The sequence below is a fragment of the Cervus elaphus genome, chromosome 14 (assembly GCF_910594005.1).
Source record: "Cervus elaphus chromosome 14, mCerEla1.1, whole genome shotgun sequence".
NCBI lineage: Eukaryota > Metazoa > Chordata > Mammalia > Artiodactyla > Cervidae > Cervus > Cervus elaphus.
The window spans coordinates 30,166,024-30,180,707 of NC_057828.1; the positions used below are offsets into that span (position 1 = coordinate 30,166,024).

At 37.8% G+C, this 14,684-nt stretch overlaps 1 protein-coding gene across 1 annotated transcript in view; it reads left to right on the plus strand.

Annotated features, from left to right (window-relative positions):
* DNAH14 (dynein axonemal heavy chain 14) overlaps positions 1-14,684 on the plus strand; it is a 388,841-nt gene that overhangs the window by 179,869 nt on the left and 194,288 nt on the right. The window contains exons 28-33 of the mRNA XM_043922886.1: positions 418-649; positions 1,338-1,391; positions 3,467-3,612; positions 4,956-5,024; positions 5,881-6,067; positions 7,128-7,204. Coding sequence (XP_043778821.1) covers positions 418-649; positions 1,338-1,391; positions 3,467-3,612; positions 4,956-5,024; positions 5,881-6,067; positions 7,128-7,204 — 765 coding nt within the window. The remainder of the gene's footprint in view (positions 1-417; positions 650-1,337; positions 1,392-3,466; positions 3,613-4,955; positions 5,025-5,880; positions 6,068-7,127; positions 7,205-14,684) is intronic.

A 14,684-nucleotide genomic window follows, 5' to 3' on the forward strand; every position in this document is an offset into this window, starting at 1 on the left:
TTTCCACAGTTTATTGTGATCCACACAGTCAGTCTTTGGCATAGTCAATAAAGCAGAAATATATGTTTTTCTGGAACTCTCTTGCTTTTTCGATGATCCAGCAGAGGTTGGCAATTTGATCTCTGGTTCCTCTGCCTTTTCTAAAACCAGCTTGAACATCTGGATCGAACCCAGGTTTCCTGCATTACTGGCAGATTTTTTATCATCTGAGCCACCAGGGAAGCCCTTTCCCTGAATGGATAACCCCAAGTTCTAGTAGTTCCTGTCTAATAGAGCAATTGATGACTCATCCATCAGTCTTTTCATTTGATTTTTTGATGTTTTTAAGTCAACATAATCTTAATATGTTTCTGCATGTGAAAAAAATTAAAAATCATTTTGCCCAGATAATATGATCATTTAAAATATTGTTTTCAGACATTTGCAATATAAATGGAATGAGAAACAGAAGTTGTGCTATGTATCTCAAGGAGATGCCAGCTTCACTTACGGCTATGAGTACTTGGGCTGTACCCCAAGACTGGTGATTACACCTCTCACTGACAGATGCTGGCTGACTCTCACCGGAGCACTACACTTGAACCTAGGAGGTTGCCCTGCTGGTCCAGCTGGTACAGGAAAAACTGAGAGTATTAAAGATCTAGCAAAAGTAAGTGGTTTCTATATCTAGAATAAAAACTTTTTTTTTTAGTCACACAAACTTTAAAAGTTATCTTAAGTTTACACCTTTCCTGTTGTTAAAGTATTCATAATATTTAGCAAACACATTAACATATTTGTTAATTCATACATCATCATTTAATTTTGAATGTTTAATGTGTGCTGGGACTTAGGATCTTGGTAAGTCAACATAGTTGACTTGGACTATAATAATGAACTAACATCTATGTAAATGGTAGCTTGTCCCCTCTTCCTTTCCTGTAGAAGTGATTCATTTGTTTTGAGCTCCATACACAGATTTTTGCCTAGTCTTTGTGATTAACAGAAGTGTGTGTGTGTGTGTGTGTGTGTGTGCGTGTATAAGAAAAAGAGACAAAGAAGCAACTTATGAAAGCAAAGGGTATAGTTTATGATAGTACTGAAATGTTTTTTCTTAGTTTATTTATGTGTTTAAAAATAGGACCTTAAGCCTCCATGCACTAATCAACTAAACTATAACAGTATATGTGTGTTAATCCTATACTGAGTCTTGTGGATTTCTAAATTTGGTATAAACACCTTTATATTGTAAAAATTTTCTTGAAAGAATAAGATATTTTATTACTCTGGAAGTTTTAAAATTAGTACTTTGTGTCATAATTCAATAAATATATTAAAATATCATTTTTGTTTCCCAGTCCTTAGGCAAACATTGTGTAGTCTTCAACTGTTTTGAGAATTTGGATTATAAGGTAAAGCTTATTCTTATATACTCAGAAAAAAACTATTGGGCACATAAAAGAAATAATTCATTGAGGATTAAAAGAATAAGAAAAATATCTTAGACATTAAGTATTAATATAATTATAAATGCTATTCTTTTAAACTAACAGAAGAGAAATTTTAAATGTAATTGAAACTTAAAACATTACACAGTTTACCTTTATTCAGCTGAACCACTTCTTAAGACAGATTTTCCAATGTTTTGACAGGGAGGATCTTTTCAAACAAAATTGGTATGAAACATGAATATATAAAAAATTAAGAGTACTGCTTCTGTAATACAAATTTACATATTCTAACCTATACTTTTATTTACTGAAAATAAAGAACAATGAAGCTACTATGAGTAACACAAAAATTTGAGTCAGAGGTTATATAAGTGATTACAAGTTTATGTCAGCCTTATTTTGTTTTGGTTGCATACTATCTAAGATATATCTCATAGCATTCTTAAATATTTATAAAAATGTCACATATGTCTGTGCCTATCACAAATTTCCTTAGTTTCAAAACACTCCAATTTATTTTATTTTTCAACTTAAGCCCAAACCTTTTACATTTTGCTGAGATCCTACATTTCCATTATGTATTCACCGGCACATTAAAAATATCAGTAAATATAAATAAGCTGATTGAGCTATTATTCTTAAAACACTTACCAAATAGCCTCTCTGTCCTCCCTGGAAACTATCTTTACTGGGGCTCTGCAGGAGTGGGACTAGGGTAAGGTGAGTGACGCTCTTACCTGCTAAGCAAAGTTCAATGAGGAGCCAAAATGCTTGGTCATCAAGATAAATAGTATTTTAGTGCAATGTATTTTTTAAAGAATCAAGGTAAATGCCCCCCCAAAAGCATGATAAACAAAATATCAAAGTTTTAGATAAAGACAGGATCTGATTGCTGCAGTCAGTGGGAGGAATCAACTTTTTCAGGCTTCTGAGTCAGAGGGGCTCTCTCCAATTCTCACATCTTGCCCCGTTGCAGCACCTAACAAAAGCTCCTCTTAGAGTTTGAGCATTCCTCAACAGGTATTCAGTCCACAGACACTTTATCTGGCTTGTTTCACTTTATAACATTTACAGATCAACAGATTTCAACACATATTTTCAGTCTTTTACAAGGACACTGGAGGATCTAGCCACCCTGGGCCTGCCCATTGTAAATGGCAGAAGCAGAGTTAAGAGCTGCTTGCATTTGCTGTCCCTACTCCAGCCTGGCCCCAATCTTCCATTCCACTTAAATTATTAGTTCAGAAATCTGTATTACTGAGTTCCCTGGTGGCTCAGCAGTAAAGGATCCATCCCTAGGTGGGGAAGATCCCCTGAAGAAGGGAAAAAATCCCATAGACAGAGGAGCCTGGCAAGCTACAGACCATGGAGTTGCAAAAGAGTCAGACACGACTTAATGACTAAACATCAACTGTCTGCATTACTACCAGGCATTGACCACTAAACCTTGAGTCTTGGCCGGACCTAGAAAGGGGAACTCTTCCAACCATCTGCCAGAAAACTGTACTGAAGACTTTTACTGCCAGTGCGTGGTTCTGAGAACATGGCACCCAGGCGATTGCTCAGTTATGCGAATGTGAATTGTGCTTCTACTTTCTCACTCTTGTGAGCATCAGTTTGCTGCTGCTGCTGTGTTTAAACTTTTAGGGCTTTCCCGGTGGCTCAGCAGTAAAGAATCTGCCTGAAATATAGAAGACTAGGGTTCCATCCCTCATTTGGGAAGGTCCCCTGGAGGAGGAAATGGCAACCCACTCCAGTATTCTTGCCTGGCTGGCTACAGCCCATAGGGTCACAGTCAGACAAGACTGAAGCGACTTAGCATGCACACATGTTAAGACTTTTACAGGAGACAGGCAGAGTAGTTGAGTGGTCTTAGAGCCTAAATATTACTGCTTTCAGCCCTACAAAAATGCTTGAGAGGGAGACGTGCAAACAGTGTTTGCTTGCTTTGGGTAAAATGGGAAGAACTTGCAGAAATTAATGTCCCAGTAAAAATGCTCACCTAAATAATAATTTCATTAATCATTTTTTTTAAGATAATGGGGAAATTCTTCTTTGGACTGGTTGAGACAGGAGCTTGGTGTTGTTTCGATGAATTCAATCGAATTGATGTGGAAGTTCTCTCTGTGATTGCCTCACAGATGCTAACAATTAAGGCAGCAAAAGACAGCTATTCTGTCAGGTATTTGATAAGTGTGTTTATACTTTGGGAATGGAAATTTGATGTACACTTACTGCTTAATTATTATTTAATATTTTTTTCTACCAGAAGTGTTTGGGTTTGTTTCTCTTGTTTTCCTAAGCACACACCAAAAGGAATGGCACTTAACTTGAATGTTTCCTTTGTTTGGAAAATAATATGAAAATATGTGTAGTTAGCTTGCAGACTCCTTCCCAAGCTTGGAACAGTATTCTTGGCTACCAGGAAAAGGAAGCAAATATGTTCTAATTACTTTTCTTTTTGAGTTTAAATTCTCTTAGTACCTATTCATTTGATGATATTTCATTTGAAGAAATCAAAGGGTTTTTTTTCTTTAATTCTACATATTAAAAAAAAAAATACAAAGTTATACTGACCACACACAAGAATCCTGTCGTTCCATTACTCTGGATTAATATACTTTTATTTAAAAAATCCTTTAATAACAATATTTGTATGTTAGGATTACTAATGTATACTAATCCAAGCAAAATTTTTTTCTTTTTAGATAAATTTAGGAACTTACATGATTTACCTTTTTGAGCATACTTGGATTTGTGGGTTTAAAATTTCAATTCCAATCTAATAATTCTAACTCAAGCTAATGGGCACTCACTTCTGGCATTACTCTCAATGTTATGAGGCTTCACAAGTCTGTGGATATAACCAGGATTACAATAATTCACACTTCACCAATTCTTCACCACATCTCAGCTTCTGCAAAGTTTTCCTCATTTGTGTCTAGACAGTCCTTAGGTTTTGTCCCAGTTGTTCTTCCATTCCTGTTTGACCACCTTCATCAGTTCAGCTGTCCATAAAATCACTAGGGGATTTCTCTCCATTGTCTCTTCTTCTGGTGCCAGCAGCATGACACTATTCATGCCGAGGTTCTGCTTCATGGTGTTCCCGGAATTATTTAATTGGGTGTTGGGAAGTGGGCTGTGTTTCATTTTAAAGCAAGAACTCTACTGAGGCCATTCTGGGTTCCACTGTGTCATCCAGGCAGAGCTTTATGTCTCCTCAGATCCTCTTCTGTGTGTAAGTCAGTTCATTCAGATGGGTATCCTCTTGCCTTGAGCTCCACAAAGCTCTCCAGACATCATCAGACGTGATCAAATAAATCTGAATCCCAGCAGAGCTCATGATTTAGCATAAAAAACCTCTTCTTTCCCTTCCTACAGTTTTTTTTTTTTTTCCTAGCATGTTCTGTTTGGATTTAATTGTAACACAGTCTCAGGAAGTTTTGCAAACTCCTTTGTAGTGTTAAGATATTTTGGCTTACAGAAAGCAGTTGTCTTAATGATGAATACTGTAATGTCTTGTAGGTTTGTACTGGAAGGAAAAGAAATTCGTATAAATATGTCTTGTGCAGTATTTGTCACCCTAAATCCTGGGTAAGTACCAGTTACATCTGTGGTAGGAGTTCAGTGCAGTCGCTCAATCATGTCCAATTCTTCATGACCCCATGGACTACAGCACACCAGGCTTCCCTGTCCATCACCGACTCTCAGAGCTTACTCAAACTTATATCCATCGAGTCAGTGATGCCATCCAACCATCTCATCCTCTGTCGTCCTCTTCTCCTCCTGCCTTCAATCTTTCCCAGCATCAGGGTCTTTTCTAATGAGTCAGTTCTTTGCATCAGGTGCCCAAAGTAGTAGGAATGGACACAGGCAAAAATCCTGTTTTTTAATCTTATCTATAGACAGAGTTGACTGACATTGTGTATCCATCACTCACCCTCCACCATGCCTCTGAACCCCTCCACTGCCCACACCATTTATAAGCACTACAGCTCTGTATTTGTCCATATGGATGATGTCACACTAAGCTTCTGACCAAGGGAACTTTCCTGTTTATGAATAGCCAGAGAGAAATGAAAAGGTTGGTAGTCTGTCACAAAGAAGACATAGGCAGAAAAGCTAATGAAAGTAGCAGGAGTAACAATATGATAGTTTACAGGGAGTGGAGACTGGCAGACTCAATAAATATGTGTTGACAGAATGTTGATGGAATCAGGGAACTGATGTGAGGTAAACTGTGGGAGGAGGCACAGGAAGAAAAGAACATACGCTAGCAAGCTCTGTGAGTTAAAAGCACAGTAGAAACCATCTTGTAAACTTTTTGTTTTCAGATAAAGGTCACATAGAAAGGCAATAGAATTACTATTTGGGAGAAATTTATGTGGCTCTCATTTGAAAAACTGAAATATGATGTTTTCTGTTTCTTTGCTTTTCTTATCCTCTTAAGATACAAAGGTCGAGTGGAACTCCCAGATAACTTAAAATCTCTGTTTCGCCCAGTGGCAATGATGGCTCCCCATTATCAAATGATTGCTGAAGTAATGCTGTTTTCTGTTGGTTTCAAATCTGCAAAATTACTTTCTGGAAAGCTAGTTAACATTTACAAATTAGCTAGCAAGCAACTCTCGCAACAGGTAACAAACTGTTTTTATCAAAGTAAAGGTGATTACATGAAGCATTAAATGATAACTTTTCAGGTATTAGTCCAAGAATGATCTGGAACTAAAATTCCTATCAGCATATCAAGTCCATGCAACTTGTGTATAAGGCAATATGTAAATCAAAGTTCTAAGCTTTCCTTGGGATCTGATCTGGAGAGAGCAGTCAAGTAGCTCTAATTTTAAATTATAGGCTGCCTTCTTCATGCAAGGAAGATTACATCTAGAGCAGTTGTTTTCAAACTTTATAGTGCATCAGAATAATTTGAAGGACTTTTTAAAACATAAATTGCTGGACCTTACCACCAACTTTCTAATTGTCTGAGGTGGGGCTTGAGGGTTTACATTTCTAACAAGTTTTCAAGTGTTCACGATGCTGCTAGTCTGAATACCCCACTTTGAAAAATTTTGTTCTAGGACATGCCAACTTTGTGTTTATTTATTTATTTATTTATTTTTTCTAGGGCCCCGGTAACTAGGGACGCTACAGGGGCCGCGAGGGATCAAAAATCACTTTTTTTTTTTTCTAGGGCCCCGGTAACTAGGGACGCTACAGGGGCCGCGAGGGGGCAAAAATCACTTTTTTTTTGTTTGTTTGTTTGTTTGTTTGTTTTTTAATTTTTATTTTTTTTATTTTTTATTTTTTTATTATTTGTGTGTGTGTGTGTGTTTATTTATAACCCAGAATGGTTTGGGCAGCTAACCAGATTATCTCCAAAGTGTTCATTTTTATAATATATTCTTTAAATCCAGCTCTCCATTTTAGAGAAAACTTAACTCAGATAATGATTTTTTAACTCGTTTGAAACTTGTTAATCTTTTTTTTTTTTCTTTGAGAAGGAGACTTTTAGAAGGACAAGTTTGGGAAAGAAGTGAGAACATTAGAACCAAAACTGAGGGTTTCTTGAATTCATAACACCATTTCTCTTCATAGCATAGATAATTAGTGATTTAACAGTATACTATATGCATTTATTTCCAATTTGTTCATTTTTTTCCAGAAACTTAATAACTCAAATATTTTAATATTTGATAGGACCATTACGATTTTGGCCTGAGGTCTCTGAAGACAGTTTTAGTGATGGCTGGGAAGAAGAAACGGGAGCTTAAATGGTCAGTTGAATTTTGAATTGAATGTAGATCAAAAGGGAGTTACACAATACTGGGAAAATACTGTGTGAAATTTTAAGTAATGACAACAAGATAAAATAATTCTGAGCTCCCAGACTAGAAATCTAGAAGCCATAAAAGAAATAATTTATAATAGTCAAAACTTACTTTTTGTGAAGTCAAAAAACAAATGAAAAACTAGAGTAAAGATATATGCAGCTCCTGTTGCAGTTAAATAACTCATCCTGTTAGTATATAAAGATTTCTAGAAAATTGGGGGAAAAACAGTCATATAGAAAAATGGACAAAGGAAATCAACAGCCAGTTCTCAGAAAAAAGAGACATAAAAGTCCTTTAAATATATGAAAATACACTCAACCCCACCCATAATGAGAGAAATGCACATTACAGTTACACTGAAAATTGTTTCTCACTTATCAGATGGGCAAAAATTTTTAAGTTTTCATAACTTTGTACTGGTGAGACTAAATGGAAGCAGACATTCCTTTTCATTATTGGCAAGGTGTGTACTTTTTGTATTGGCTTGATTTGGGACTATATTCGTGTATCACCTGTTAAAATTTTTCTTAAAAATATGTTACAAAAAGACATATCAATATACTATTTACATGAAAATTTTAAACAATGTTATGGATTGTTTATAGGTACAGTAAAAAGTACAAAATGTTTCATGGGAGGAGAAAACAATAGGGATAGGCTCTAGCTCTATTGTAATATTTTATTTCCTAAATAAAAGAACTGTAGTATACTTGCAAAATGGCCTATATAGTATAGATGGAATGTAAACAGGTGTCTATTATGAAATGTCATAATTTTATAAAATTAAAGATAAACAGTACCAAGTATCAGCTCCCTGATGTCCTCATGTCCTTAGTTGTTTTTTTTTTTTTTTTTTTTTGGTCACACCATGCAGCCTGTGGAATCTCAGTTCCCTGACCAGGGATTGAACCCAGGCCATAGCAGTAAAAGCCCAGAATCCTAAACACTAGGACAGGGAACTCTCAAGTCCTCAGTCTTTCTTATATTCACTTAATTCTGTGTGTGAATAAATATTCCAGGGATAGTGGTACTCTTCTCATTTCAAAGTCCTTCATTGTTCTCTGCAAATCACAGAAAACTCAAAGTTCTCACAGCTGCCTGCTATTGGAGTTCCCATTTCCAGTGTCCTGTCTGTCTGTCTCCTGCCACTGAAAGTTGCTCTCTGCTCTCTGTTGCCAGGGTAGCAGCCACCCTTCTTTGATTCTTCCAAAGCTTCACACACATGATGTGATTAAGTGAAGCTGACTCTGTTATGAAAAGGACTGGGGAGTTTTTTTTATTCTTTTGTCAGAGGAAAGCACAGTGAACAATTTAAAAATAAATATTAGGAGGGAGGAGCTAAGATGGCGGAGGAATAGCATGGGGAGACCATTTTCTCCCCTACAAATTCATCGAAAGAACATCTGAACGCTGAGCAAACTCCACAAAACAACTTCTGATCACTAGCAGAGGACATCAGGCGCCCAGAAAAGCAGCCCATTGTCTTCGAAAGGAGGTAGTACAAAATATAAAAGATAAAAAGACCCGTCCCAGGAAGGGAGTCATAATAGAGGAAGTTTCCAAACACCAGGAAACCCTCTCACTGGCGGGTCTGGGGGAAGTTTTCGAATCTTGGAGGGCAACCTAACTGGGAGGAAAAATAAATAAAACCCACAGATTACATGCCTAAAAGCAACTCCCAGCAGAAAAGTATGCTTGCAACTCCCAGACGCTTGCATCCGCCACCAGCAAGTGGGGGCTGAATGGAGAGGAACCGGTGGCATTGCTTAGGGTAAGGACCGGCCCGAAAGCCCTGAGGGCAATCGGAGGGAGCTATCATGAGATAGCAACTTAAACTGTGGGATAGCAAGAGAGAGAGAGGAAATTAACCTGCGAAAAGTGCTAACTGAACACACTGCGGGCCGTTCGCAGAACAAAGGAAGGACTGAACAATTCCAGAGAAGAGCTAGCCGGCTGTGGACCGGCCCATCCCCCGCCGGAGGCAGGAGGCAGGGGGGAGGGGAAAGGGGCAAACTCGGCCCCAGAGACGCACCCCCTACCAAACTGCAAACAGGCTCCCAGTTTCTAACCAAAGACTTCCTGAGATTCTGGATGGTTGACATTTGCCGGGAGGGTCGCGGCTAGAGACCAGCTCCCCGGAACAGTCACAAGGTGCACCGGACCGGCGCGCACGGAAACCGAGGCTGGGCCCGCGGAGGCGAGAAGGCGCACCGCACCTGGGGAGAGTGCGCCTGTCAAGCTCCAGGCTGCCTGAGCTGCTCAGGCTGGGGAAGGCACAAAACGCAGGCCCAACCGAGTCTGTGCTTTTGTGTAGTACCCGAAAACTGGAACCGCACACAACGCAGGGCCCGCTCCCTATAGAGCAGCCTGGAGCCTGAGCAGTGTAGACGGGGAAAGTACACGCCGCGAGCGGGGGCAAACCCAGTGTGGCTGGAACACTGCGAGTGCTCCCCACACACGCCAGTGACATTTGTCTGCAGTGCACCTCCCTCTCCACAGCACGACTGAACAAGCGAACCTAAACAAGAGACCACCTCCGCCCGCCTGTGTCAGGGTGGAAATTAGACACTGAGGAGACCTGCAAACAGAAGCCAAATAAACAAAGGGAACTGCTTCAGAAGTGACGGGTGCAACAGATTAAAATCCCTGTAGGTAACACCGACTACACCGGAAGGGGCCTATAGATATCGAGAAGTGTAAGCTGGAACAAGGAGCTATCTGAAACTGAACCAAACCCACACTGCCCGCAACAGCTCCAGAGAAATTCCTAGATAAATTTTTACTATTTTTTTTAAGTGAAAAAAAAATTTTAACTTTTTTTTTCTTTTCTTTTAAAATTCCCTATTACTCCTCTATTACTCCTTAATTTTCATTTTCTTTTATTTTCTTTTAAAGTCCTCTATTACTCCTTAATTTTCATTTTCGTATATTTTTGCTATTTTTTTAATTAAAAAAATTTTTTTTCCTTATGTTTTTCTTTTATTTTAAAGTCCTCTATTACTCCTTAACTTTCATTTTCATTTCACTATAACCTTGCAAAAAAAAAAAAAAAGACCCTATTTTAAAAGCGAACTTCATATATACTTCTTAAATTTTTTGTGTTTTTGTTTTTAATATTGTATTTTTAAGTCTAACCTCTAGATTGTTAATCTTTCTTTTTCAGTATTTGATATCAATTTTCGACATTTAAGAATCCAATATTCAGTACCCATTTTTACTCAGGAGTGTGATGATTACTCTCTTCCCCTTTTGGCTCTCCTTTTTCTCCCCCAGATCACCTCTATTTCCTCCCTCCCCCTTCTCTTCTCAATCCAATTCTGTGAATCTCTGTGGGTGTTCTGGGCTACGGAGAACACTTAAGGAACAGAGTACTGCGTACATCTGTCTCTCTTCTCTTGAGTCTCCCCTTTTCTCCTCCTGCTCATCTCTATCTCCTTTCTCCCTCTCCTCTTCTTCATGTAACTCTGTGAAACTCTGTGGGTGTCCCTCACTGTGGAGAATCTTTTCACCATTAACTGAGAAGTTTTATTATCAGTGCTGTATAGTTGGAGAAGTCTTGAGGCTACTGGAAGAATGAGACTGAAATCCAGAGGCAGGAGGCTTAAGCCCCCAAACTGAGAACACCAGAAAACTCCTGACTACAGGGAACATTAAGTAATAAGAGATCATCCAAAAGCCTCCATACCTACACTGAAACCAACCACCACCCAAGAGCCAATAAGTTCCAGAGCAAGACATACCACGCAAATTCTCCAGCAACGCAGGAACATAGCCCTTAGCATCAACATACAGGCTGCCCAAAGTCACACCAAACACATAGACCCTATCTAAAAACTCACTACTGGACACTCCATTGCACTCCAGAGAGAAGAAATCCAGTTCCATGCACCAGAACACCAACGCAAGCTTCCCTAGCCAGGAAACCTTGAAAGCCAATCATCCAACCCCACCCACTGGGAGAAACCTCCACAATAAAAAGGAACCACAGACCACCAGAATACAGATAGCCCACTCCAGACACAGCAATCTAAACAAGAAGAAAAGGCAGAGAAATACCCAGCAGGTAAAGGAACATGAAAAATGCCCTCCAAGCCAAACAAAAGAGGAGGAGATAGGGAGTCTACCTGAAAAAGAATTTAGAATAATGATAGTAAAAATGATCCAAAATCTTGAAAACAAAATGGAGTTACAGATAAATAGCCTGGAGACAAGGATTGAGAAGATGCAAGAAATGTTTAATAAGGACCTAGAAGAAATAAAAAAGAGTCAATTAAAAATGAATAATGCAATAAATGAGATCAAAAACACTCTGGAGGGATCCAACAGTAGAATAATGGAGGCAGAAGATAGGATAAGTGAGGTAGAAGATAAAATGGTGGAAATAAATGAAGCAGAGAGGAAAAAAGAAAAAAGAATCAAAAGAAATGAAGACAACCTCAGGGGCCTCTGGGACAATGTGAAACACCCCAACATACGAATCATAGGAGTCCCAGAAGAAGAAGACAAAAAGAAAGGCCATGAGAAAATACTCGAGGAGATAATAGCTGAAAACTTCCCTAAAATGGGGAAGGAAATAGTTACACAAGTCCAAGAAACCCAGAGAGTCCCAAACAGGATAAACCCACAAGGCGAAACACACCAAGACACGTATTAATCAAATTAACAAAGATCAAACACAAAGAACAAATATTAAAAGCAGCAAGGGAAAAACAACAAATAACACACAAAGGGATTCCCATAAGGATAACAGCTGATCTATCAATAGAAACTCTTCAGGCCAGAAGGAAATGGCAGGACATACTTAAAGTAATAAAAGAGAATAACCTACAACCCAGATTACTGTACCCAGTAAGGATCTCATTCAGATATGAAGGAGAAATCAAAAGCTTTACAGACAGGCAAAAGCTGAGAGAATTCAGCACCACCAAACCAGCTCTTCTACAAATGCTGAAGGATCTTCTCTAGGGAAACACAGAAAGGTTGTATAAACGCGAACCCCAAAACAACGAAGTAAATGGCAACGGGAGCATACCTATCAATAATTACCTTAAATGTAAATGGGTTGAATGCCCCAACCAAAAGACAAAGACTGGCTGAATGGATACAAACACAGGACCCCTATATATGCTGTCCACAAGAGACCCACCTCAAAACAAAGGACACATACAGACTGAAAGTGAAGGGCTGGAAAAAAATGTTTCACGCAAACGGAGACCAAAAGAAAGCAGGAGTCGCAATACTCATATCAGATAAAATAGACTTTAAAATAAAGGCTGTAAAAAAATAATAATAAAAAAAATAAAATAAAATAAAGGCTGTGAAAAGAGACAAAGAAGGACACCACATAATGATCAAAGGATCAATGCAAGAAGAAGATATAACAATTATAAACATATATGCACCCAACATAGGAGCACTGCAATATGTAAGGCAAATGCTAACAAAAATGAAGGGGGAAATTAACAATAACACAATAATAGTGGGAGACTTCAATACCCTACTCACAACTATGGATAGATCAACTAAACAGAAAATTAACAAGGAAACACAAACTTTAAATGACACAATGGACCAGCTAAACCTAATTGATATCTATAGGATATTTCACCCCAAAACAATCAATTTCACCTTTTTATCAAGTGCACATTTAAGGAACCTTCTCCAGAATAGATCACATATTAGGCCATAAATCTAGCCTTGGTAAATTCAAAAAAATTGAAATCATTCCAATCATCTTTTCTGACCACAATGCAATAAGATTAGATCTGAATTACAGGGGGAAAAAAACTATTAAAAATTCAAACATATGGAGGCTAAATAACACGCTTCTGAATAACCAACAAATCATAGAAGAAATCAAAATATGTATGGAAATGAATGAAAATGAAAACACAACAACCCAAAACCTATAGGACACTGTAAAAGTAGTGCTAAGGGGAAGGTTCATAGCATTACAGGCTTACCTCAATAAACAAGAAAAAAGGGAGAAGAACCAAATCAACAAAATTAGAAATGAAAATGGAGAGATCACAACAGACAACACTGAAATACAAAGGATCATAAGAGACTACTACCAGCAGCTCTATGCCAATAAAATGGACAACTTGGAAGAAATGGACAAATTCTTAGAAAAGTTTAACTTTCCAAAACTGAACCAGGAAGAAATAGAAGATCTTAACAGACCCATCACAAACACAGAAATCGAAACTGTAATCAGAAATCTTCCAGCAAACAAAAGCCCAGGACCAGATGGCTTCACAGCTGAATTCTACCAAAAATTTAGAGAAGAGCTAACACCTATCTTACTCAAACTCTTCCAGAAAATTGCAAAAGGCAAACTTCCAAACTCATTCTATGAGGCCACCATCACCCTAATTCCAAAACCAGACAAAGATGCCACAAAAAAAGAAAACTACAGGCCAATATCACTGATGAACATAGACACAAAAGTCCTTAACAAAATTCTAGCAAACAGAATCCAACAACATATTTAAAAGATCATACATCATGACCAAGTGGGCTTTATCCCAGGAATGCAAGGATTCTTTAATATCCACAAATCAATCAATGTAATACACTGCATTAACAAACTGAAAGATAAAAACCATATGATTATCTCAATAGATGCAGAAAAAGCCTTTGACAAAATTCAACATCCATTTATGACAAAAACTCTCCAGAAAGCAGGAACTGAAGGAACATACCTCAACATAATAAAAGCTATATGTGACAAACCCACAGCAAACATTACCCTCAATGGTGAAAAATTGAAAGCATTTCCCCTAAAATCAGGAACAAGACAAGGGTGCCCACTCTCACCACTACTATTCAACATAGTTTTGGAAGTTTTGGCCACAGCAATCAGAGCAGAAAAAGAAGTAAAAGGAATCCAGATAGGAAAAGAAGAAACGAAACTCTCATTGTTTGCAGATGACATGATCCTCTATATAGAAAACCTTAAAGACCCCACCAGAAAATTACTAGAGTTAATCAATGAATATAGTAAAGTTGCAGGATATAAAATTAACACACAGAAATCCCTTGTATTCCTATACACTAACAATGAGAAAACAGAAAGAGGAATTAAGGAAACAATACCATTCACCATTGCAACAAAAAGAATAAAATACTTAGGAGTATATCTACCTAAAGAAACAAAAGACCTATACATAGAAAACTATAAAACACTGATGAAAGAAATCAAAGAGGACACAAATAGATGGAGAAATACACCATGTTCATGGGTTGGAAGAATCAATATTGTTAAAATGACTATAATACCCAAAGCAATCTATAGATTCAATGCAATCCCTATCAAGCTACCAACGGTATTCTTCACAGAACTAGAACAAATAATTTCACAATTTGTATGGAAACACAAAAAACCTTGAATAGCCAAAGCAATCTTGAGAAAGAATAATGG